The following is a 24420-nucleotide window of genomic DNA, read 5'->3' on the forward strand; positions in this document are numbered from 1 at the left end:
ATACAGTCCAAACGGGTGGACTGAGTTTTTAAAACTGAATTGCACGAGGCAAAGGGAGGCGTGGTCAAGAAAAACTCACTCAGTCCTAGAGCAGTTAGACTGTGTTAACCCATGCTTGGACTCTCCAAGCAGCACACAGGAGAAAGGGTGGGTAAGAATAATATTCTAATAAAGGAGAGTATTTGTAGCTCGGGGTTGAAATGAGGGGTCCTTGATGCTCTCTGACTTGCTTGTTTTCTTGTAGACATTTTGTTACCCAAACTAGGTGACATCATCAGTGCTAGTAAGGAGTGTGGTTTGCTGTTTATATTTTATTTCTTTCTAAGAATAATTTTCTTATTGCTACCACCTGTACAGATTTGTCCACTGCTGTAAGAACATAGGGAAATTTGAGTGGATATTCTATAAAATTGGATGTTTGCTCAGTATTTCTTAGATGCTTATGTAATCCACATTCACTTTACAATGTTCTATATTAGGGCTAAAAGCAGTGTTATGATGAGCAGGTAAAATTCCATTTCTTCTTTATTTAATCCATAGAATACACCATTTGTAGAATTTAAAAACTAGATAAAAGAGCATATTAAATGGCAGGTGTATGAAGTTTATCCATAAACAATGTCTGAACAAAAAAATCCAAATTACAAAATATTAAAAATATGTTCGTACATTAACATAGCATTCCACTAAAGCATAAAGATACAGGTATAAAGAAAAATTGTGCCACTTACCTATTATTATTTTTTGCTGTTTCTAGGAATGTTTTATTCTGTACATAGGACCATTCTGTACAAAATATGAAGTCTACATTTTTATTACTCATTACAATAAAACAAAGTACAATGTATGTACAATATTAAAATGAAGCCATACTAAAGCCACACAAAAGAAGACACTTGTAATATTCTTTTGACATTCCTGATGTACAGGCATAAGGTTCTGGAGAACATGGGAAGATAGGTAACACTGAACTTTATGAAGAGTAACAATCACCAAAACTGTTTTTTATTTGTACATTTTATTTGGGATGAATTTGTTTTAACAATAATTTAATACATAACTTGTATAGAGCATAACATGGTGATAAGAAGGAAGCCAAACAAATGAATACTACTAAATCTGAGTATTGCTTAGGCAAGTTTGTGAACTAGCCTGATATTTCTAGAACAAATTGTGATGGCAATAATGCTACCTGCTCCAGAATAGTTAATTTTTGGTGAATGTTTATCTTCAGTAAAGAGCAAAAGTAAAATTTAGACAGTGAAAGATCTTATATGCTGAGCGTTACACAGTCAACCAAACATTGATATACAATATTTTTTCAATCCCCCATTCCCCAGGTTAAAATTAGACTGCTTCTTCTCAAAACCCTCTTTCATGAACCTACTGAACAGCCAAATTATAAAGAAAATATTCGATAAATTATCAGCTAAAGATGGGAAGTTCAAACAATGGCATATCAAAATACATACAGACATTGCTTTATGCAATTATAAAAGCACCCTTCCCCTCATCAAAATGGAGAAGACATATTTAAACTGCTTTTAATTATTTGTATTTCATTATGGCAAAGCATATTATTTATTTTCAAGTTTAACAGGTATTATTTTCACAAAAAATAGGTATTTTGTTTGAAGCTTGGAGTGGTATTTATATTCAGTTTTTTCTTATCAAATTCCCATCATTCTCACCTGATATGATCTATTTTTAATTTCTACTATATACTTTTAGACTTTTCATATTTGAAACCAACCAGGGCCCTGATCCCAAAATGCCTGCTTTGTAAAGAATTTATTATGGATCAAGATATATTAGATATATTTAAAATAACTATTTTAAAGAAATTGCAAATTTTGTTAGTGGTAGAGATAAGAAAAGAAAAAAAAGTCACTACTTCTAAATCAAATTGGTCTGAAACTGCCCTTGAGTTACTAAAGTCTAAAATATTGGCTACCCTTAGAACAATCAAATATTAAAGACAAAGCACAATACACTTTTTTTGAAAATTTATTTGTGCTTTCCCATCTAGAAGAGATAAAAGAAAACTCAACATGCAAGCAATGTTTTGGAATACATAGCAGCATTTGAAGATAAACAGTAATGCAGATGGATTTTCTTTTTTTTCTTGAGGTGTGCATGTTCTAGACACTTATTTCATCAAAATATATACTGACAGCAGAATTACTATAGCTAACTTCTCAGCTTTTAAAATAGGTATCTGAAAATGCTGGAATGCCATTTGAGGGAATTTGTCTATGCTAAATTTTCTAAGATTCATCTCTCTAAACAATAACATCCAGAGAAATGTATCCCAAATAATCTATGTCTTGATGTCTATAACAATTCTTAGCAGATAACATATTCCATACACTAAAAACTTAAAAAAAGAGAGAGATAAAAACGGGAAAGCCATTTTGATAAATAACAATTCTGAAACCAAAAAATATATGCAATTACTTTAAAAATGCTATTTACTTTTAGCCAAGGCAGACATATTTTTATTTTTAGGAGCACAACTTCTTTACCAGCTCAGTTCCTAAATATTAATTTTGTACTTCATGCTAATGGACCAGAAAATATGGCTTCAATCCATACAAAGTACTCAACCAACAGTGTCTTCTATCTGGAACCAAATTTGGATTTAACCATTTCTCTAGAAATTAGACGTGATTAAGATTGTCATGAAAATTACCATTCTGTAATAAAGAATTAATAACTTTCCAAACTGCCAGAATATATCAAGGCAGTAATGCATTTTTTCCCTCTTCAGGTATTTTTCTCCCCCGATTTATAAAATGCTCAATAGTTATATATGAATTGGGAAATGTGACCATTGCCATGGTACTAATGGCAGGCAGAGATGAAGAGAGGAAAGAGAGAAAGAAAATAGGCTCCGTTCATCTGGCACTGGTCTTGTGCAACCTTCATTATTTCAGTGGACTTACATAAGAAAAGCCATGCAAGGTCGCTTCATCTTATCCTCGTTATAAGCTGATCGAAATAGGAAAAAACATGGAACTCCTGTGTAGATTGTCACACATGCATTTCATTGTATGCACATGGATATTATGGAGAAAAACCTGGAACTGCAACCAATTTAAAAGCACATGTACGGATATGAAACATGATAAGACATTATTGTTTCATGCCTTTTTCTATATAGAGTTGCTTTCAATATACAAACAAATAATTATGTTTGAAGAGGCCTGAAATATCTGAATGGTTGCTCAGCAGCAGTGCTTGATAATTTGCTCTCCTTTCAACAATAACTGGAGAAAATGCATGCTTCCCACTGGTTGGTACTTTGCCAACAGCACCAAGAAAATGTCTTTAATACTAATCAACTCAAGCTTCTGATTACAGAATTAGGTAATTCACCATTGTTTGAACTACTTATCTTGAGCTGCTTACACTGTATTGAAATTATTGCCTAACAGAATGGGGTTGAACAAAAGCTTTGACTTGTGTGTAACTGATCAGTATGGCACAAAAAAAGTTAAGTTCTCTACTGCGGAACAGAGTCCAGAAAAAAATTGTTTTTCTCCAAATAAGATATCACTTGACTAGTCTAATGCCCATCATGTGTTAGTAGATCCTCAGCTCGGCAATGAGATTCCAAGGCTTTCATGGTATAGATATCCTGAGGCAATTCAGACTTGCGTCGTACTATAGGACGTTCCCTTTTTTGCTCAGTCAGTACCTGAAATCAAAAAAGCAACGTTTAAAGAAAACAGAGATTTCTTACACCAAAAAGTGCCCGCTTATTTATTTATTTATTAATAAAATTTATGGGACGCCTACCCATACATAAGGGTAACTCTGGGCAGCTTACAGTTAAAACATAAAAAGTTAAAATCAAACATTAAAACTTGGTTTGTTTTAAACAAGACTGAAAAAGCTTTAAAAGAAAGCAGATTTCAGTAGAACAAAAACACCTGGTCTGTCATTTTTGGATTTTGCCATATCATTCTATGGCATTCCACTGAAATTGTTTCTGTTTGTTTCCGATGCTCCAGGAAGTCATTCAGTACAAAGTTTATTTGCTCTATCTATATCATATAGAGTAAGTAAGCTTATTGTTGTAACCACAGGTCATAATATACAGTGTGTCATAAAATACAATAAAATAACAGTAAAATACAAAGACTATTTAATAAGAGTATTAGATATAAAATGGTTACAGCAAAACAAAGCCAAAGCTACAATTACAAATTTAAATATTTCTTTCTAAGTTTTGACAACAACTTGGTTGCTGACAGTTGGAAACATCAGTGCAAGAAGATAGTTGAATTTTCCAAGGTTGGGTCCTTGAATTCACCTGCTCTCAGTAATTTTAAATGAGATTATCATTAAATGAGATTATCATTATCATTATGAATAATGTCCTCCACTTGACCAAAATCACAAGGATAGAGGTGATGTCCAACAGGCAGTTTACAAAAACTCTTATCAAGATATATGGAGGGCATGGTCTGCAAACAAAGGGATCTTAAAGCCTTTCTCAATGAAGCAGTGGTTATATTGACCAGGAATCTATACCATTTGAATGTAAGTCCTCAGGGTACATTTACACTATTATCATGATACAATTATAGACTATCATTTAGTTTATACCCAAGTTGCTGGTCCAACTGTGGCTGCTAAGCAATGACTAATTGTATGTACCTAGTATAATGTAGATGACAATAACCTTTGAGAGGTAATGGATGCCCCTAATGACTCTGGTACATCTAGCAGGACTATAGTGAGAAATATTGTGGCCAGAATTGTGTAGTATTTGGTCACAACGTGATATAAGCCATTCAGGTTTAGGATGGAGGCATTTGCTATATCTGTCAGCTGGGTCTTTTCCTGGTCTCTTATGATAGCCACAAAATACATGAAATTAATGAAGACCGCAGGGGAGTGCAAATTCAAGGTCTCATAATGTAAGTGGTAATAGATACTTTATCAGATCCTCTCAATACTATTTGAATTAAGGCGCCCAAGCAACAGAGATTACAAGCATCTGTTTCTTCTCTCCTGTACTTAATCTTTATTCTCATGCTCTGTACTGGTATTCAGTTTGTTGGCTACATACAAGTGTAACTTGTATTAAGTTGTAGTCACAAATTTTATTTACCATTTACCAAATGGTAAATAAATAAATAAATATTTAAATAGCAATAGCACTTATATACTGCTTCACAGTGCTTTACAGCCCTCTCTAAGCCGTTTACAGAGTCAGCATATTTTACTGACCTTGGAAGTATGGAAGGCTGAGCCAAACTTGAGCCAGTGAGAATCGAACTGCCGGCAGCTGGCAGCAGTAGCCTGCAGTACTGCATTATAACCATTGCACCACATGGCTCTTTAATACTTAATATTCTTCAATAAATATTGTTATAAAGCACTGCACTCCAATAAGACTTATAAAGTTTTATAGCATTAAAAACCATATTTTAAGAATGTGTTTTCAGTTGCATGCTCCTTAACTCTTCTGTTTTTGAACAATCAATAAGCATGGTGAAAAACGGGTAGCACATCATATACTTGTGCTGACAAAGCACAAAACCTAATGACATCCCCCCTGCCTCCTGAGAAAATCAAACCACATATTCAGATATCACATTTACAATCAGTCATTAAGTGAAAAACAAACCAGAGTTTTGAAGTGCTTTAAAATAGTGATTTATTCAATAGCCCCATGTACACATTTTGACAGTAATGTTTCAGTAGCTATGGGTGTATTTTGTAACCTTTTTTTTGCCTCTAAGAACTTTAAGAAACATGAATATTACCAAAGTCCCAGGCCTGGAATTCTTGACTGTTTTTTGTCTGTTGTTTGCAAGCCTTTAATGCTATACCCATTAGAAGCATTTATTTTAGTACTTTGTGCAAAAGAGTGAAAAGTTCAGTTATTATGATGTTGTTTTCCATCTTTTCTTCTTTATGATCTTGGGTAAAACTAATTAGAAGTAGTATGTTAGTTTATAAGGCTAAGCATAAATAAACAATTATTCAATTCAAATACAAAAGTGGGACCAAATTTAGCATGTATTAAAACCATTCTGCTAACAAGCAAATGAAGTGATAATTTAAAAATTACTGTTCATTTCAATTTCTTGCAATTTCAGAGATGAATTGTACAATTCACAATTAAATAGTTGAATCAAATTTGGAAAAAGTAAGCTATTTTTCTCTCTCTCTCTCTCTCTACAGGTAGTCCTCAGTTAACAACTGCTGATTTAGTCATTGTTCAAAGTTACAATGGTGCTCAAAGAGCGGTAATTATGACTGATCCTAAAGGTTCCAGCCATCTAAGCACCCTTACAGTCACCCGAGCATGAGCTGTGCACATGGCAACCAGTTTGCACTTATAACAATTGCAGCATCCAGTGATCACGATTTGCAACTTTCCCTGCAGTCCTCCCCACATGAAAAGTCAGTATGAAAACTGGCAGGGAAGGTCGCAAGTTGCATGGGTAAATCTCCCCCACCCAATGCATCCTCCCTGAGCCTTACCACACTTCCACTACACTTCCCTGGTCACTTGGTCACCCTCCCCCGTTACTCATGCACCCTCATGCACCAGTAAGCCTCCCCTATCCGATAGCAGCATCCTGAGTGTTGCTGAGCTCATGTTGCACCTCCCTGCTATATTCGCACATCCAGCAGCAGCCACCGCAAGCCCAGCATGCGTGCCTCACTTCCCTCCACCACCCGCACACATCCGGCAGCAGCTACCCCTTGCTCCTTTCACTTTGCATCTTCTCCCACCTGGCAATAGCCATTCAAGCCCCTGCTGTGCTCTCACCACACCTCCGCCACCACTTGCTCACCCTTTCCTACCCAGCAGCAGCCACTTACTTGCGTGCTACCCTTCTTGCAAACTATCTCAGACTTGCAACTTCCTGCTGGCTTTTCCACTGACTTTGGTTTTTGAAAGTCAATAGGAAGCTGCAGAGAGGTATTCACTGAATGACCCATAGCCCTCCTTTAATGATGGTAATAATACAGGAATTCCCATAGCTAAGTGAAGTGGTCATGTAATGTCACACTTTACAAGTGCATTGCTTAGCTACAGAAATTCCAGCTCTAAATGCTATCTTAACTGGAGGACTACCTGTATATGCTTACCAGACAAGCTTCTTCCTTCACTCCCTTTTTCAGCACCTGCAAGTCTTCAATTAAAGGCCCATCTGTTTCCATTGCAACAGGACTGCTCACTAGAGAGGTGTCACTATATACTGAGTACTATCCAAATACAAAAAGTTATGTCAGATTTTTTAATAGCAAATCTCAGATCCTTAAAATTGTTAGAATCTACAACAATTCAGGCACTTCATTGCCAGAAATGTTAACATCAGTCCACATTTGGATGAACAAATCAGAAATAAAATGTAACTTTCTTTTTTTTAAAGCAAGAGATTTGACAAAGCTTCAGGAAGATTAAAAGGAAGAAATTCAAAGAGCATTTTATTTATGGAATTTCATTATTAGAGATATTGTCATGGCCATTAACTTTGATGGCTTTTAAAGGTTACTTCATAATGGAAAATGATCTTGTTGGTCATTACTAATTAGGGCAATAAAGAAATAATGGAAAATAACTAAGAATTGCTATGGCTATAGATTTATGCTATGTGCAGCTAGGATCAAATGGTATTCTGAATTCCAGATGCTACAGAGCAAGAATGGCAAAATCTGGTTTTTTATGGATTTGGTTTTTTTGAGGGGGAGGGGAGAGGGATTTTAGGCTATCATATGGTTCCTATGGTCAATGGAAGTCATTAAAGGATATAATTATAAAGCTACATTCCTACAAAAAAGAGTAAATAAATGTTACTTTGGCAACCTTTATTCTTCCAGTGAGATCTAAATTAAAATATTCATCCTCTGAGTGCCTTACCTGAGGATTTGATTTGGCTAGATTTTCTATTTTGACCCAAGCTTCTTCCCGTTCCTTCATTTTTAGCTTTTCCCTAGGGGAGAAAAGGATATTCACACATACTACGCAATGCTTAATGAATATAAAGGAATTAAATTAACACTAAAATGATAGGAAATACAGGAACTTTTCACATTTATTGTTTTTGAAATGTTGCATACATTATAAATAGAACAAACTCCTTTATAGTGAGGGGACAATAAATATTAGAATTATGGATAAACAATAATCCAAGAAGAAAAAGGGCAGGAAGCAGAGATTTAAACACACACACACACATACACACACACACATACAGGGTGGGGTGGGGGAGGGAGCAGAGGGAGAGACCATTCTTATAATCAGCTATACAATTGCTGATTTGTTACTTTCTCTACACTGCCCACATTTTCATAACTTAAAGTATGAACCATGTATGGGTAGGCAAAATGAATAAAAAACTCTTTTTTTTAGGGAGGGAGGAGGAGGAGCTTCCGGCGATGGCAGTCGCCTCCTGAAGCTCCAGAATACCACGGAGCTCAGCGATGGGCGAAAAGGTTATTTCCGACCCTCATTTCCATCTGAGGGTCGGAAGTCAGTTAGCATGACCACCCTGGCCCATTTTCGACCCATTTGGGTCTGCTAGGGTGAATCAGAAGACTGGAGGGAAGGACAAAGCGCGAACGATCTGTGGAATGGGGGAGAGAGACCGGCATCGGAAATGGCGGCGTGTGTGGAAATGGCAACGTTCGGAGCGTTTTGGAGCGCTGTGGAGCGTTTTGGAGAGAGTGCTTAGAAAGAGGAATTGTGAGGAGAGGCTGGAAGGAAAGAGGCTGAGGCTGGAAAGAGGCTGGTGAGCTGGACGTTTGTGACTGCGTTTTGGAGTGTTTTGGAACGTGAGGCTCGAAGGGAAGAGGCTGAACGTGAGGCTGGAGGCTGGAGCATTTTGGAACGTGATGCTGGAGGCTGGAGCGTTTTGGAACGTGAGGCTGGAGGCTGGAGCGTTTTGGAACGTGAAGCTGGAAGGGAAGAGGCTGTCCCGCTGGTGAGGAAAGAGGTTGTGAGCTGGAAATGGCGACGTTTGTGACAGCCTTTTGGAGCGTTTTGGAATGTTTTGCAGAGAGCGACAGGAAGGAAGAAGGTGAGAACGGCTGGAAGGAGGAATGTGAGGTTGGAAGGAAAGAGACTGGTGAATGGGTGAACCGAGAGGATTGGAAGGAGCGAGCTGGTGAGCTGAGAGGTTTGGAAGGAGAGAAGGAGAGACTGGAAGGAAAGCGAGGAAAATGGAGAGAGAGGAAAAAGAAGGAGTTGGAAGGACACTGGAAGGTGAGAGGCTGGTTTCAACAGCAGCCGCTGAAAGAGCTGTCATGGATGCCAGTAACATCACTAGGACATTGGGACTATTTGGATTATACCTTAGACCATCTCTCCTCCACCCAGACCACCATTTGGTCATCTAAGAACTCTTCCCCCCCCCCTTTCTTTCTATGACTGACCACTTACCATCTATAACATTTTGACCCCACCGTGTTTTTTAAGATTCTAAGATTAAGATTATTTATTCGAGGTTTGACTTGCTCCGCCTGCGGGAGACCCCCATCTCGCAGGCATGGCCCTTGACGCTTGCAAGGGCCCGCCTTGATGACGGGTTTATAGACCCCGAGAGGTGGAAGAAACGGAGGCTCAGGGGGTTTTTAGTTAAATGTTTTTTAAAATCTTTTAGGGGTTTAGGGGCTGGGGGGTGGGTGGGTCAGATCAGGAGCGATGACAGAGCCAGGTCACCAGGTGGGGTCACGAGCAGAAGGAGCGGAGAGGAGGAGGGGGGAGAGGATATCATTCCTATACAGGGCTCTAAAGAATTGATTCCAACAGTCGTAGGGAGGGGCAGATACGAGGACAGATTAACAACTCGCAGTCGGTTGGGAGACCGTGGGTGCTGGTTACACCCGTTCGCTTGTACCAACCCCCGCGTTCTAGGTGGTCAGGATCTGCAGGCCCAGGGCCTGAGGCTGTTGTTATGCAATGCGAGGTCCGTTGTTAATAAGGCCCCCCTCATTCATGATCTAATATTGGAGGAGGAGCCGGACCTCGCGGGAATAACGGAAACCTGGTTGGGCCATGAGGGAGGTTTACCCCTCGTGGAAATGTGCCCACCAGGTTACCAAGCATTTCACCAGCCCCGGGCCCGGGGAAGGGGCGGTGGGGTAGCAGTGATTATCCGGGAGGACTTAGAGCCGAGGGAGTCCACTGTGCCACAGACGTCCGGATGTGAATCCCTCGTTGTGAAATGGGGCCCTGGGAGGCAGTTGGGCCTGCTGATAGTATACCTGGCTCCCCGCCATACATCAGCGACCCTGCCTGAGCTCCTCGAGCTGATCGCATCGGTGGCGGTTGAGACCCCCAAACTTCTAGTGATGGGGGATTTTAACCTGCCATCGGTGGGTGAAGCATCAGAGGGGGTTCGGGAGTTCATGGCTTCCATGATAGCCATGGACCTGACTCAAATGATTCAGGGCCCGACACACGAGGGAGGTCACACCTTGGACCTTGTTTTTGTCTCTGGCCAGTGGTTGAGTGATCTGGGAGGAGTGAATTTAACCATCACTCCTCTGTCATGGTCAGATCACTCACTCCTCCGACTTGACTTCCCTGGTGCTACCCCTCGCTGCGGGGAGGCGGAACCGGAAAACACTAGATGGTTCCGACCCAGGCGCCTGATGGAACCAGATAGGTTCCAGACGGAGCTTGGGCCACCTCCTGCAGCCCTGACCCGCCCTCGGGTAGAGGACCTGGTGGCCGCGTGGAATAATGCGACTACCGGGGCCTTAAACCGGGTGGCGCCTTTGCGGCCTCTCTGGCGGCAACGATCCACCCTGGCTCCTTGGTTTACCGAGGAGCTAAGGGTGATGAAGCGCCGCAAGAGATGCCTAGAGAGTCGTTGGAGATCCTCCCGATCCGAATTTGACCGAGCACAGGTACGAGCCCATTTAAGGACGTACCTAGTGGCATTGAGAACGGCCAAACGCCAATATTGTGCCGCTCTCATTGCATCCGCAGAGAACCGCCCTGCCGCCCTGTTTCGGGTGTCCCGCTCCCTTCTGTTTCAGAGGCCCCTTTACAGGGTAGGGCAGAGGAATTTGGGAAATATCTGCAGGATAAAGTCGCTCAAATCCGGAAGGATTGGGTCCCCTTCAGTGGCCCAGTCGAGATACCAGTGGCGAGTCTTGAGAAACCTTTTTGGGAGGAGTTTGACTTGGTTGTCATCAAGGATTTGGACAGATTGCGTGGACGACTGCGACCTACCACATGTTTACTGGACCCGTGTCCCTCCTGGCTTGTACTGGCATCCTGTTAGGTTACACGTGACTGGCTCCTGGGCTTAGTGAACGCTTCATTGGGTGAGGGGTCTCTTCCGGCCGCCTTGAAAGAGGTGGTGGTGAGACCCTTGCTCAAGAAGCCTTCCCTGGACCCTACGGAGCTGGCCAATTATCGTCCTGTCTCCAACCTTCCCTTTTTGGCGAAGGTTGTAGAGAGTGTGGTGGCTTCTCAGTTCCCACGACATCTGGAGGAGAATGATTATCTAGACCCGCGCCAGTCCGGCTTTCGCCCCGGGCACAGTACAGAGACGGCCTTGGTCGCGTTGGTGGATGATCTCTGGAGGGCCAGAGATAGGGGTTGTTCCTCTATCCTGGTCCTATTAGACCTCTCGGCGGCTTTTGATAGCATCGACCATGGTATCCTGTTGCACCGACTGGAGGGGTTGGGGGTCCGGGGCACCGTTTTGCGGTGGTTCGGCTCCTACCTCTCTGGCCGGACGCAACGTGTGTTGGCAGGGGAGCAGAGGTCGACCCTAAGCCCCCTTACTTGTGGGGTGCCACAGGGGTCGGTCCTCTCGCCACTCCTGTTCAACACATACATGAAACCGCTGGGTGAGATCATCCGTGGTTTCGGGGTGGGATATCATCTGTACGCTGATGATACTCAGCTGTACATTTCCACCCCGAACCACCCCAACGAGGCCGTCGAAGTGATGTCCCGGTGTGTGGAAGCCGTACGGGTCTGGATGGATGACAACCGACTCAAGCTCAACCCTTCCAAGACGGAGTGGCTGTGGGTTCCGGCCCCCCGGTTCAACCAGTTAATCCCATCTCTGGCCATTGGGGGCATTCAACTCGCCCCCGTGGAGCGGGCGCGCAATTTGGGCGTCCTCCTGGATGCCAGGCTGTCCATGGATGACCATGTGACAGCCGTGGCCAGGGGGGCGTTCCACCAGGTGCGCCAATTGCGCCCCCTATTGGACCGGGACGCCCTACGCACAGTCACCCATGCCCTGGTGACGTCTCGCCTGGACTACTGTAACGCTCTCTACATGGGGCTTCCTTTGAAATGCACTCGGAGACTGCAGTTGGTCCAGAATGCGGCCGCGCGGGTGATTATGGGGAGTACTAAGTACTCCCATGTGACACCTCTCCTGCGCGAGCTGCACTGGCTCCCTGTGGTCTATCGGGTGCGTTTCAAGGTCTTGATTACGATCTTTAAAGCGCTCCATGGCTCAGGACCTAGTTACCTGCGGGATCGTATTCTGCCCCATACATCCCTACGACCCATCCGCTCGCACAGAGAGGGACTTCTCCAGGTGCCGTCCACCAGACAGTGCCATGGGGCGGCGCCTAGGAGCAGAGCCTTCTCTGTGGCGGGCCCAGCCCTGTGGAATGACCTTCCCCCGGATATTAGGACCACCACTGACCTCCGCTCCTTCCGTGTAAAGCTCAAGACCCACCTATTCCAAATAGCCGGCCTGGCTCGATCATAACTTCATAACGCTCCTGATGGGTTTTTTAATTCAGTAATTTTATTTAATGGGATTTTAAATTGTGTTTTTTTAAATTGTCTTTCACTTATGAGTTTACCTCCTCCATGCACATGTATATGTCTTTGTTCTTTATGTATGTATGTTTGTCTTTATCTGTATTTTATCTGTTTTGATTGTACGCCGCCCCGAGTCCTTCGGGAGAGGGTTGCGGCTAATCAAATAAAATAACAACAATAATAATAATAATAATAATAATAATAATAATAATAATAATAATAATAATAATAATAATAATTATAAAATATAACAATTCATATTAAATTGAATTTGTAAAAGACATTATTTGACAAGTTTAATATTTTTAAATTCCTCTTTACTTTACTTTTGAAGAAAAACTGTTAATGAATGAATATCAGAATGAAGCCATTGTCTATATCTTTCACGCAAAACTTTGTTTAGTCGTAAGCAATATATTCAATTATGAATATATTGCTTAATGAATATATATATATTTAAGTATAAATATTTTAAATAATTAAATGTTTACCATTCCATTCTGATCCTTTCTGAATATGCTCAAAATTTCCATTGATGATTCTGACGAATGTACTACTATATTCTTTATTCATATAGCATAAGAAATTATTTGAATTTTATTCTCCAAAGATGTTTTAACTTGGAAGCCAAGATGAGTAATACTTTTTGCAAACTGATTGCTTGTTTTACTACTACTTTTAATATGGGAAAGCATGGAAAAGCAGATGAGATTGTTTGACAAACTGGAATCCTGACAATCCTGGTGACAGATGAGATATTTTCTCACAATTTTGGATTTTGGAATTTAATGAGAAAAAGAATCTCAGACTTTTATTTATTTTTTTATTTATTTGATATTTAGGGACCATCTATGTCCTCACAGAGTGACTCTGAGTGGTGTAAATAAATAAAATGTTAAAAACATGACAACTAAATATAAGATTTAAAACAAGCAAGGATAGTTAAAGTTGACATTGACAGTTAATTAAAATTCTTTTCTTAAGAATTTCGTCTCAAAAGCCATTCCATTTTGAATTAAGACTGGTTTCACTTACCATTGAGTAAATAGTGTGTATAGATAATCCTTGATTTACAGCAGTTCATTTAATGACCGTTCAAAGTTACAACGGCATTGAAAAAGTGACATGATCGTTTTTCACACTTATGAACTTTGAAGCATCCCCATGGTCATATGATCAAAATTCAGATGCATGTCAAATAACTCATATTTATGATGGTTGCAGTGTCTCAGGGTAATGTGATCACCTTTTGTAAACTTCTGACAAGCAAAGTCAAAGGAGAAGCCAGATTCACTTACTAACTTAACAACTGCAGTGATTCACTTAACAATTGTGGCAAGTTAGATCATAAAATGGGGCAAAACTCACTTGTCTCACTTAGCAACAGAAATTTGGGGTTCAATTGTGGTTCTACGTTGAGGACTACCTACCCTGTTTTCCCCAAAATAAGACCTCCCTGGATAATAAGCCCAACCGGGCTTTTGAGCGCATGCGCTAAAATAATCCCTCCCCTGAAAATAAGCCCTCCCTGAAAATATTGCAGCACAGCAGCAGCCATGAGGGGACCATGCTCGCCGCCTCCTGCACCTCAAAAACAGTAAGACCTCCCCGAAAATAAGGCCAAGTGCTTATTTCGGGGGTTGAAAGAAAAGAAGACCCTCTCTTATTTTTGAGGAAACACAATATATCTACAGAAGTGCAATACAAAATTTATAGCAAGCACAGCAGGAGGTTTTCACAGGTCTTAAGAACGATAAATAAAGGTGAGGACACATTAAGAAGAAACTCACTTAAGTTTTTCTGCTTTAAATTGTTGAGTGCAGTCATCAAACAATTTTTGGTTCATTTCCATGAAGAGTTTCAGAGCATTGTAAATCAAGCCATGTATTGTCCTATAAAGTAAAAAAAAAAATAGATTGCAAAACAGATTCAGGCTTTGCAGTGCATATATATTCACAAAAAGCCCCAAAGCAAATGGATGTTTCCATTAGCTAAAAGCGGCACACGGAAACTAAAGATTCAATGAGGAATATAATACTTACGAATTCTGTGAACACACACCAATGTGTTCTGCATCTGTGCAGTTGAACATATCCCAGAGTTAGAGTGTTTGGCAGGAAACTGCCATCTTGCCCACTACATATGCACTGGGAATGGTTTCTGCTGATTCTGTTAGTTGCTGTGGAGATATCCTCAGAACCAGTGATGCACAGCACCTAACAGGGATGGATAGTAGGCTGTGTGAATTCACAGACGACCACTTGAAGAACCACAATTCAGGTCAGTAACTAGTTCTTCATCATCATGGTCTCTGAAATTCACACCAGTGGGGGAATAGTAAGCTGCATCCCTGAATATGGGAAGTGGTCCAGAGATTTATAGATGGAAAAAATTGCTTTCTCAAATTCTACCTCCCTTTTAGAGCAGAGATTCTTATACCCAATATGCCTCATTATGTCATCATGATGATAAGCATGACTAATCTAACGAGGCAACAGTAATCTTTTGTCTGCTTCCCAATAACAAAAGAATGACATGAAGCTTGCTGAAACCTCTTAAAAGTTCAAAGCAAATCCTTGAAGGACGTTCAGGATGTGGAGTGATGATCTAAAATAATGACTGAGAATGGAAAGAAGGATGGTCAAATAATTATCTAAATCAAATGGAATTTTGAGATTGACTTTGTAAGAAAATTCTGACTCAAGAACTAGCTTGCTATAAAAGATGAAAAGAGATGGGTCTGAACATGTGATACAGAGCTCACTTATTCATCTGGACGATAATTTTCTAGGATAAATTCGAGATAAATTCCAAGTGGTAAATAGGAAGGAAAAAGAAAAATAATATGAACAATTTCATAAAAATTTGTCTAACATACCAGAAAACATAGAACTACCATATTCACAGAAATAGTATTCAGCAATCACCATTAGAAAAATTATTAATGAAGCAAAAATCAAACTGGCATTTTTCATTTTTAATAAAAGGAACCAGCAGATGAGGGACCTTTTTCTGGATGTCTTTCTTTCAGTCAGACTTGACTACTCCCATATAAATAGACAAGTCCATGACATTTTCCTGGCAAATCTTTTTGGAAATAGTATGCCATCTTTCTAGGGCTGAAAGGAAATGACTGGTCCAAAGACATTCAGTTGGCTATTGTGTCTAAGGCAGGACTAGAACTTGTAGTCTGCTATTTCAGTGCCTTTAACTAATTACTAAACTGGCTCTCATATGAGGAATATATCAAGTATGAGGATCAAAACATCTTTAGGATCAAAAATCTCTCTTTTCAAATTTGGATACTGTCCCCTTTGTAAACAAATTACTAGTCCACATAGACAGATTACCTATCTAGAATCTGTAATCTGTGCTCTCCAAGCAGAAACTAGGTGTCTACTTCAGCCATTCCTCTCTATGGAGATGCCATGCTATCAGCCTCCTCTGCCACAAAGATCTTGCAGGAGAAGAGCAGTCTGGACAACCGTGGGATCTGGCAGGTTGAGAGCTGTGAACCATAAACACAAAGCTTTTGCTGTGACCCAGCAAAACAGATATAATGCCCTTGCTGACCTTAATGGGGACACTAAAGAGATAGTTGGAATCACAAGGTAGTTGTGATAATGATGACTCAAATAAGCAGGGGATCGTGGTCCAAAATGAAGAACTTTCTTTGGAAAGGCGAAATGGGGAACCAGGTATCACACATCAGTCACAGAAGAAGAGCAAGGTATACATAAAGAGAAGCCACCTTCTGGTTGGTGATTCACTCGTAAGGGATGTAAATTTAGTAGAGGATATGGAGGTTTTAAAAGAGGTCAGGTGTCTGCCAGGTGCTACTGCCAGCAGAGACAAGAGGCGTATTCTTAAGATAGTAAAGAATGCAAGTAAGGACTGTGACGTTGATGCTATTATACATCTTGGCACAAATGATCTGTCCCAGAAAGATGTACTTTCTGTGCAGAATGATTTCCAGAACTTGGGGTATGAACTTAATAGTATAAGTTGTAGGCTTATCTTTTCAGAGGTTTTACCAGTATATAAGGAATAAAAAGGGAAGGGCCAGAGTGTAGCAGAGTTTAATGTGTGGCTAAAGGAGTGGTGTAAAAGGGAAGGCTTTGGTTTTATTAGTCATGATGTCTGTAGCTGGTCCAATGAAAAACTGTACAAAAGAGATGGGTTGCACCCATCCAAGAAAGGGACTGAGTTAATTGGCATTAAATTCACAGATTTTCTTGATAAACATTTAAACTGAAGAGCAGGGACAGAGAATTAATAGATACAGAACATTTCTGTCCCCAGCAAACTGAAATTCATAGGATTATAAGTGCATGTAACATAGATGTGTGTGTGGGTAAGATTATCACTCCTGCTGTCAAGCAAAACCAAGCATTAATAGTGATTGCCATACCATGTGCATGAATCACACAAGTGGCAAGAAAATAGGGGCAGTCAGGCATAACACAGGTTATGTAGACAGTAAACACAAGATCAATCAAAATGGACTCAAATGTCTATACACCAGTGCACAGAGTATGAGGATTAAACAGGGCGAATTAGAAATTCAAGTAAAAGAGGGCAGATACGATATTATTGCCATTATAGTCCCTTTCGGGAGAGGGGGCGGTATATAAACGCTAATAAATAATAAATAATAATAATAATAGAAACTTGGTGGGTTGAAACCAACAAGTGGAACATACAGCTAGAAGGATTTAAATTATTTAAAAGAAATAGACCAAATAAAAGAGGAGGCGGAGTTGTACTATATATAAGAAATAATTACCTCCCTACAGAAATGGAGCACAACAATGATGAGAACTATCTTGAATGCATTTGGGTCAATATTAAAGGTTGTGGGGGGAAATGACATTGCCATAGGTCTATACTACAGGCCACCCAACCAAGCAGAGGAAGTAGATGAACTTTTTGCTAGTCAGCTAACTAAAGTATGTAGGAAGCACACCACAATAGTAATGGGAGATTTTAACTACCCTGACATCAACTGGGAAACAAACTCTGCACCAAGTTAAAGATCCAACAGGTTCCTAACAAACCTAGCAGACAACTTTGTTTTCCAAAAAGTAGAGAAGGGAACAAGGGGATCAGCCATATTGGACTTAATTCTCACTTATAGAGAGGAAATAATAGAAGGTGTTGAAGCCATAGGAACCCTGGGGGCAAGTGACCATGCAATATTGGAATTCAACATTATGCAAACACAAGTAGTAGAACGAAGTCAAACTAGAATCTTGGACTTTAAGAAAGCTAATTTCAATAAACTTAGAGAGGGCTTGGGAAAAATTCCATGGATGAGAATCCTCAAAGGGGAAAACAATTCAAGAAGCTTGGGAAATTTTGAAAAATGAGATTACAAAAGCCCAGTCTAGCACAATACCAATGAAGAAGAAAAATAACAGCTCCCAAAAGAAACCAGCATGGCTGCATAAAAAACTCTCTGACAAACTGAAAGACAAAAAAGGTAAGTATAAAAAGTGGAAGGAGGGGGACATAACTAAGGCAGAATATCAGCAAATAGCCCGAGCCTGTAAAGATGAAGTGAGGAAAGCTAAGGCTCACAATGAAGAAAGGCTTGCCATAAAAGTAAAAATTAACAAAAAAAGCTTCTTCCAACATGTTAAAAACAAGAAAAAAGTTAAGGAAACAATTGGTCCCTTGCTAGGAGAAAGTGGCAAGAAGGTGACAAGCAACAGGGAGAAAGCAGAACTATTTAACTCATGTTTTGCATCTGTCTTTACACAAAGGGATAAAACAGTCCAACCTATCAAAAGCAGCACCACAAAAATCAGATTAGGAACACAAATTGAAATAGGGAAGAAAAAGTGAGCACCTGTCTACCCTAGACGAGTTCAAATCACCAGGACCGGGTGGATTACACCCCAGGGTTCTGAAGGAACTAGCAGACGAGATCTCAGAACCACTGAATTATATCTTTCAGAGATCCTGGAACACTGGGGAACTACCAGAGGACTGGAAAAGAGCTGATGTGGTTCCCATCTTCAAAAAAGGGAAAAAAATAGATCCAGGAAACTACAGACCTATCAGCCTGACCTCAATACCAGGAAAGATTCTGGAAAAAATAATCAAGCAACGAATTTGCGAACACCTAGAAGCAAATAAAGTAATAGCCAAAAGCCAACATGGATTTGTCAAAAACAGATCATGCCAGACTAATCTTATTGCATTCTTTGATAATGTGACAAAATTAGTGGACCAGAGAAATGCCGTCGATATAGTTTACTTGGACTTCAGTAAGGCTTTTGATAAGGTAGACCATAACCTACTACTAGATAAAGTAGAAGAATGTGGGTTAGACAGCATCACCACCAGATGGATTCGTAACTGGCTGACCAACCGCACTCAACGTGTAATCCTCAATGGAACTGCATCTACATGGAGGGAGGTATGCAGTGGAGTACCCCAAGGCTCTGTTTTAGGCCCAGTACTCTTCAACATCTTCATCAATGATTTGGATGAGGGAATAAATGGGGAACTCATCAAATTTGCAGATGACACCAAGCTGGCAGGAACAGCCAACACTCCAGAAGATAGGCTTAAGACACAGAAGGATCTGGACAAACTTGAACATTGGGCACTATCTAATAAAATGAAATTCAATGGTGAAAAGAGTAAGGTTCTACATTTAGGCAACAAAAACGGAATGCACAGGTACAGTATAGATGATATCTTGCTCAGTAGTAGTAACTGTGAAAGGGATCTTGGAGTCCTAGTGGACAACTATTTAAATATGAGCCAGTAGTGTGCAGCAGCTGCCAAAAAAGCCAACACAGTTCTAGGCTGCATAAATAGAGGGATAGAATCAAGATCACGTGAAGTGTTAATACCACTTTATAATGCCTTGGTAAGGCCACACTTGGAATACTGCATTCAGTTCTGGTCGCCACGATGTAAAAAAGATGTGGAGACTCTAGAAAAAGTGCAGAGAAGAGCAACAAAGATGTTTACGGGACTGGAGACTAAAACATATGAAGAACGGTTGCAGGAACTGGGTATGTTTAGTTTAATAGAAAGAAGGACTAGGGGAGACATGATAGCAGTGTTACAATATCTCAGGGGTTGCCACAAAGAAGAGGGAGTCAAACTATTCTCCAAGGCACCTGAGGGTAGAACAAGAAGCAATGGGTGGAAACTAATCAAGGAGAGAAGCAACTTAGAACTGAGGAGAACTTTCCTGACAGTTAGAACAATTAATCAGTGGAACAGCTTGCCTCCAGAAGTTGTGAATGCCCCAACACTGGAAGTCTTTAAGAAGATGTTGGATAGCCATCTGTCTGAAACGGTATAGGGTTTCCTGCCTAGGCAGGGGGTTGGACTAGAAGACCTCCAAGGTCCCTTCCAACTCTACTATTGTATTGTATTATTATTATATTGTATTAGTATAACATAGAAGATGTACAAAAGCCAGAGTCTGCAAGGACTTTACAAAGCATCAGAGGGAAGGTGTTAGTCAGAAGGGTACAAAAATTTTTCCAGGGCATTGGATATGCCATGGGACACAGTAAAAACAGACATGAACAAGTGGAGAAAATATGTAACAGGGATATTACCAAGAACTGCATGTCCCTCCATAATTGATGGAAAAAGAAGAAAACTGGTCTGAGAGATTGCCAAGAAGCCTACAACAACATTAAAGTAGCTACAGGAATTTCTGGCAAGTATTGGTTGTGTACTATATGTGACAACAATCTCGCATATTCTTCGTATGTCTGGACTATGGGGTAGGGTGGCAAAGAAAAACATCCAAGCCTGGCTACATTTTGGAAAAACCTATATCAAGTCTGACAAAAGCATGTGTTATGATTTGATGAGATCAAGGTTGGCCATAATTGTTGTATGTTTTTATTACTATTTTCCTCCCTAAAAGATTTCAGTTTGTTTTTCAATTGAATTGCACAGCTTACATGTTATATTAAATGTAGAAAAAAAAATGGAGGTGATTTATCTTGGTCTCATTTTTTTTACATCTCAAAAAACATTTTAACAGGGGTCTTTAGATTTTTTATATCCACTGTATGAAAAAAAAACCTGCATGATACATATTTGTCTTATGTCTAACAAAAAAGAATTGAAAAGATTAATGTGAAGTATGATTATTCTATGGATTTGGACAGGAAGATGAAGCTACCACAAGAAGTTCAAACTCTGGGAAGTTCAAATGGTGGTTTGAGCAGACACAGAATCTATTGGTGTGGATCACAGAGAACAAAACAAACTATTACTTTTTATTAGCAAAACAAACTTCTGTTTTTACCCCATATTAATATGCAGATAAGTTTAAGAATTGAAGTCTGGCATAATTTTGCATAAAGCAAAATTCCACACAGCAACTTTTGCAGAAAAGATATATTCATCCCCAAACAAATGCTGTAGTGTAACATGATTATCCTGACAATGTAAACATACCTAACTGAAATACATATTACAAATATTTCATGATAAAAATTCCCAATGAACACAACTATACAATCTAAAAGTCTGTATTCCATTATAAACATATTTGGGGGGAAATAATTAGGTTGCTTCATCAACTCATATATCAAACTAATATAGCAATTTAGGAACTGACATTGCAAATATAAAAGTCAGACTACAATCATTTAAGAGAAATTAAATTATTTAGTTCAAATAATCTCATATAGACTCAAAAGCAAACCTGTAATAATTACACTGCTTACTTACTTTGTATTTTTTAATGGTAGATTTATTCAGCATCCTTGGTTTACCCTATAGGTAATTTTTAATTTATTTGAAGCTTATAGGAGAAACAACTTTTATTTCCTCTCTTCTACATAAAACATTTTTCTATGGCTGAAAGTTCTACCCACATTCTTAGCCACATAACCTATTATCCACCAAAAAATAATCCCTTTGTTATACTGTAAGACAAATTATTGATTTGAGGGATGTATGGCAGAGCTGATTGATGGAATGGCCTATAAACCCTATAAATAAAATTAATAGATATAACATTTTTAAAATAGTGGATTTGGGGGGCAGGATGTACAAGCACGCATTTGTATTACCCATGTATATTGAGCATTTGGCATAGTGGTGTAGAAATGCTCTCATGTTAACCTGATACTTAAAAGTCTTTTGTATGTTGTGCCAATGTCAAACTTGGGCAGGGGGTTGGTCTAGATGACCTACAAGGTCCTTTCCAACTCTGTTAATCTGTCTGTTTTAATTTGTCAGCTCTTGAAGAAGGTGAGCTGAAAATTCAGAACGAATTTCACATGGAAGGTTCTGCACATTTGCCCAGTCCCTTATAAGATGCAACGTATAGTTTCACTGATTGCACTGAAGGAATAGTCTCATGTTCTTTATATTCATGGGAAATTCAAGGGCACTACGCAAACACTACCATAATTTATAAAAAGTCTTCCAAGTGAGCTGTTAGATTTTATGTATCAAGAAATATAAAACAGAAAGATTCTTACTTGTTCCAGTGAGTCTTTGAATTTCGATACAAGGATGGAAACATGATAGGTAAAATCTTAGCTGCATTGTCACTGATTAAGCTCATAATATATTCATTATTCCAGTAGTATAGTGCTCGTTCTGCCACCTAAGGTAAATGAGATAGTTAGCCATTTAGCAACTTATACAAACCACATAATTTCTACTATATTCTCCTTTTGATGATGCAATTGTGCTTTGATCTTATTTGAACTATTTCTAGCAGTTCATCTGTTCTCTGCATGCAATGTCTATTGTATAAATGGTGGTATGTGATTGGTAGCTGCTAGAACTGCCACTACTCAACTATCTAATGCTCATAGAAATGTCAGAACTGTGTTCTGACAATATCCCTTTGCTAATGTCACAGAAAAGGTCTTCACAACTTATAGCATCAGATCTAATACATTTTCTGCCATGAGTTTGCCTTGGAAAAGCTGCAGCATGCTGTATTGCAATATATTTACAAAGCATACAGGTAGTCCTCAGTTAACAATGATAATTGGGATCAGTATTTCTGTCGCTAAGTGTTGTAGTCATAAAGCACATTTAAAGCAAAGCCTTAAGTGACCATGAACTCAGACTTCCTGCCAGTTTCCCCATTGTCTTTATTTGTGGGAAGCCGGCTAGAAATATCACAAATCATGAGCTTTTGCCTGCAAGATGCTGTTCTGGCCAGAAATCTGAGCTGCTTGCTGAGCACACAAATCATAATCATGTGACTGCAGGCCTGCTACACCACTCAGAACATCAAGGACCAGTTGTAACAACCACTCATCCAGCACTGTTGCAAGTTCAAATAGTTACTGAACAAGTGGTCATTAAAGACTGCCTGTAATTCGAAGTGACTAATAACTGACTATTGGCATTCCATGTTAATTTTTTTAAACCCCCCCCCCCCCCCCCAGAATTAACTGTATTAAAGTGACCAACCTGAAAGTGTGGACTTGAAACACACTTTGCTAGCTGCCTGAAAAGAGGTTCCATAACCTTCACAAATTCAGTTGGTTCAATAACATCTAAAATTTCTTCTAATTCATTTAAAAACATAACTTCTTTTGGACTATGAGTCTTTGGCCAGTATTTGAGTAACGCCATCACCACCTGAAAATAAAATATGCAAATATCCAGGTTTCTATTTGCTTGCCTCAAATATTACTCTTATATATCATTAATGCCATATATAATACATATTCTTATAATCAGTGGGCATTACAAGGAAACTTTTGATCTTTTGACCAAGTTAGCTAGAAATATTGACTTCAGCAAACATGATTGAACAAAGTTTTGAAATTTTCACAAAGAGTGATCTCAAAGAAAGAGTACCGTTTATTCAAGTGAGAAATTATTATTTTCTTATTTAGAACTTTTTTGTGTATGTGCAGGAAATAAACCCAAGTCAGTTAAGAGAAAAATAGCATAGTGATTGGGGCTTCTGGAGATTAAAATGTCTTTTATTAATTCTTTTTTAAATCACCAAATAGTACAGTATTTAAAACCAGTAATTAATTAATAGTAACTAATAATGCAAGTTTAGTTTAGTTTAGTTTAGTTTATTAAATTTATAAACCGCCCCCTCTCCCCGAAGGGACTCGGGGCGGTGTACAGACAATAAATATATACTAGACAACAAAACAAAGCACAAAGCCCCAGAGAAAAACAACTTTAACACACAGTCTGTACAGTACCATAAACTAACTAATAATTAAAACCAATTTAAAAAATTAAAATACCCCAAAATTTAAAAATTTAAAATGCCATCCAGGAAGGTCAGGATTAGATTATACTTATACCTATCATTGCGATTAGGCCAGGCCAGCTAATTGGAACAAGTGGGTCTTGTTCCTACTGTATCCAAGTAATACTCAATGGCTTATTGCCTGTATAAACATAACTTATTTCTATGTATATTTATCTGTATTTTTCCTTTATTACGTTTACAAATAATTTATGGTGGCGAAGATGTAATATTCCCTCCTCCTCCTCCTCCTATTTTTTCCAAAACAAAACTGTGAGTGAGAGAGTGTTACTGTCCCAAGGTCACCCAGCCAGCTTTCATGCTTAAGGCAGGACTAAAACGCACGGTCTCGTGATTTCTAATCTAGTATCTTAACCATTAGATAAAACTGGTTCAACAGTGAGGT

The 24420-nt window shown here is 39.4% G+C and overlaps 1 protein-coding gene across 6 annotated transcripts in view; it reads right to left on the bottom strand.

Annotated features, from left to right (window-relative positions):
• Nucleotides 1–798: 798 nt before the first annotated feature.
• PPP2R5C (protein phosphatase 2 regulatory subunit B'gamma) overlaps nt 799–24420 on the bottom strand; it is a 75986-nt gene continuing 52364 nt past the window's right edge. For 3 of the 6 annotated variants that reach the window (XM_081935675.1, XM_081935680.1, XM_081935678.1), the window contains 6 exons: nt 23210–23380; nt 22258–22385; nt 14569–14670; nt 7892–7964; nt 7120–7236; nt 799–3700 (listed from right to left, as the gene is read on the bottom strand). In XM_081935675.1, coding sequence (XP_081791801.1) covers nt 3569–3700; nt 7120–7236; nt 7892–7964; nt 14569–14670; nt 22258–22385; nt 23210–23380 — 723 coding nt within the window. In that variant the 3' untranslated portion in view covers nt 799–3568. The other 3 variants (XM_081935677.1, XM_081935679.1, XM_081935676.1) reach the window with 2 other exon arrangements.

This window comes from Natrix helvetica (genome assembly GCF_964273705.1).
Source record: "Natrix helvetica genome assembly, chromosome: 1".
In the NCBI taxonomy this organism is placed as follows: Eukaryota; Metazoa; Chordata; class Lepidosauria; order Squamata; family Natricidae; genus Natrix; species Natrix helvetica.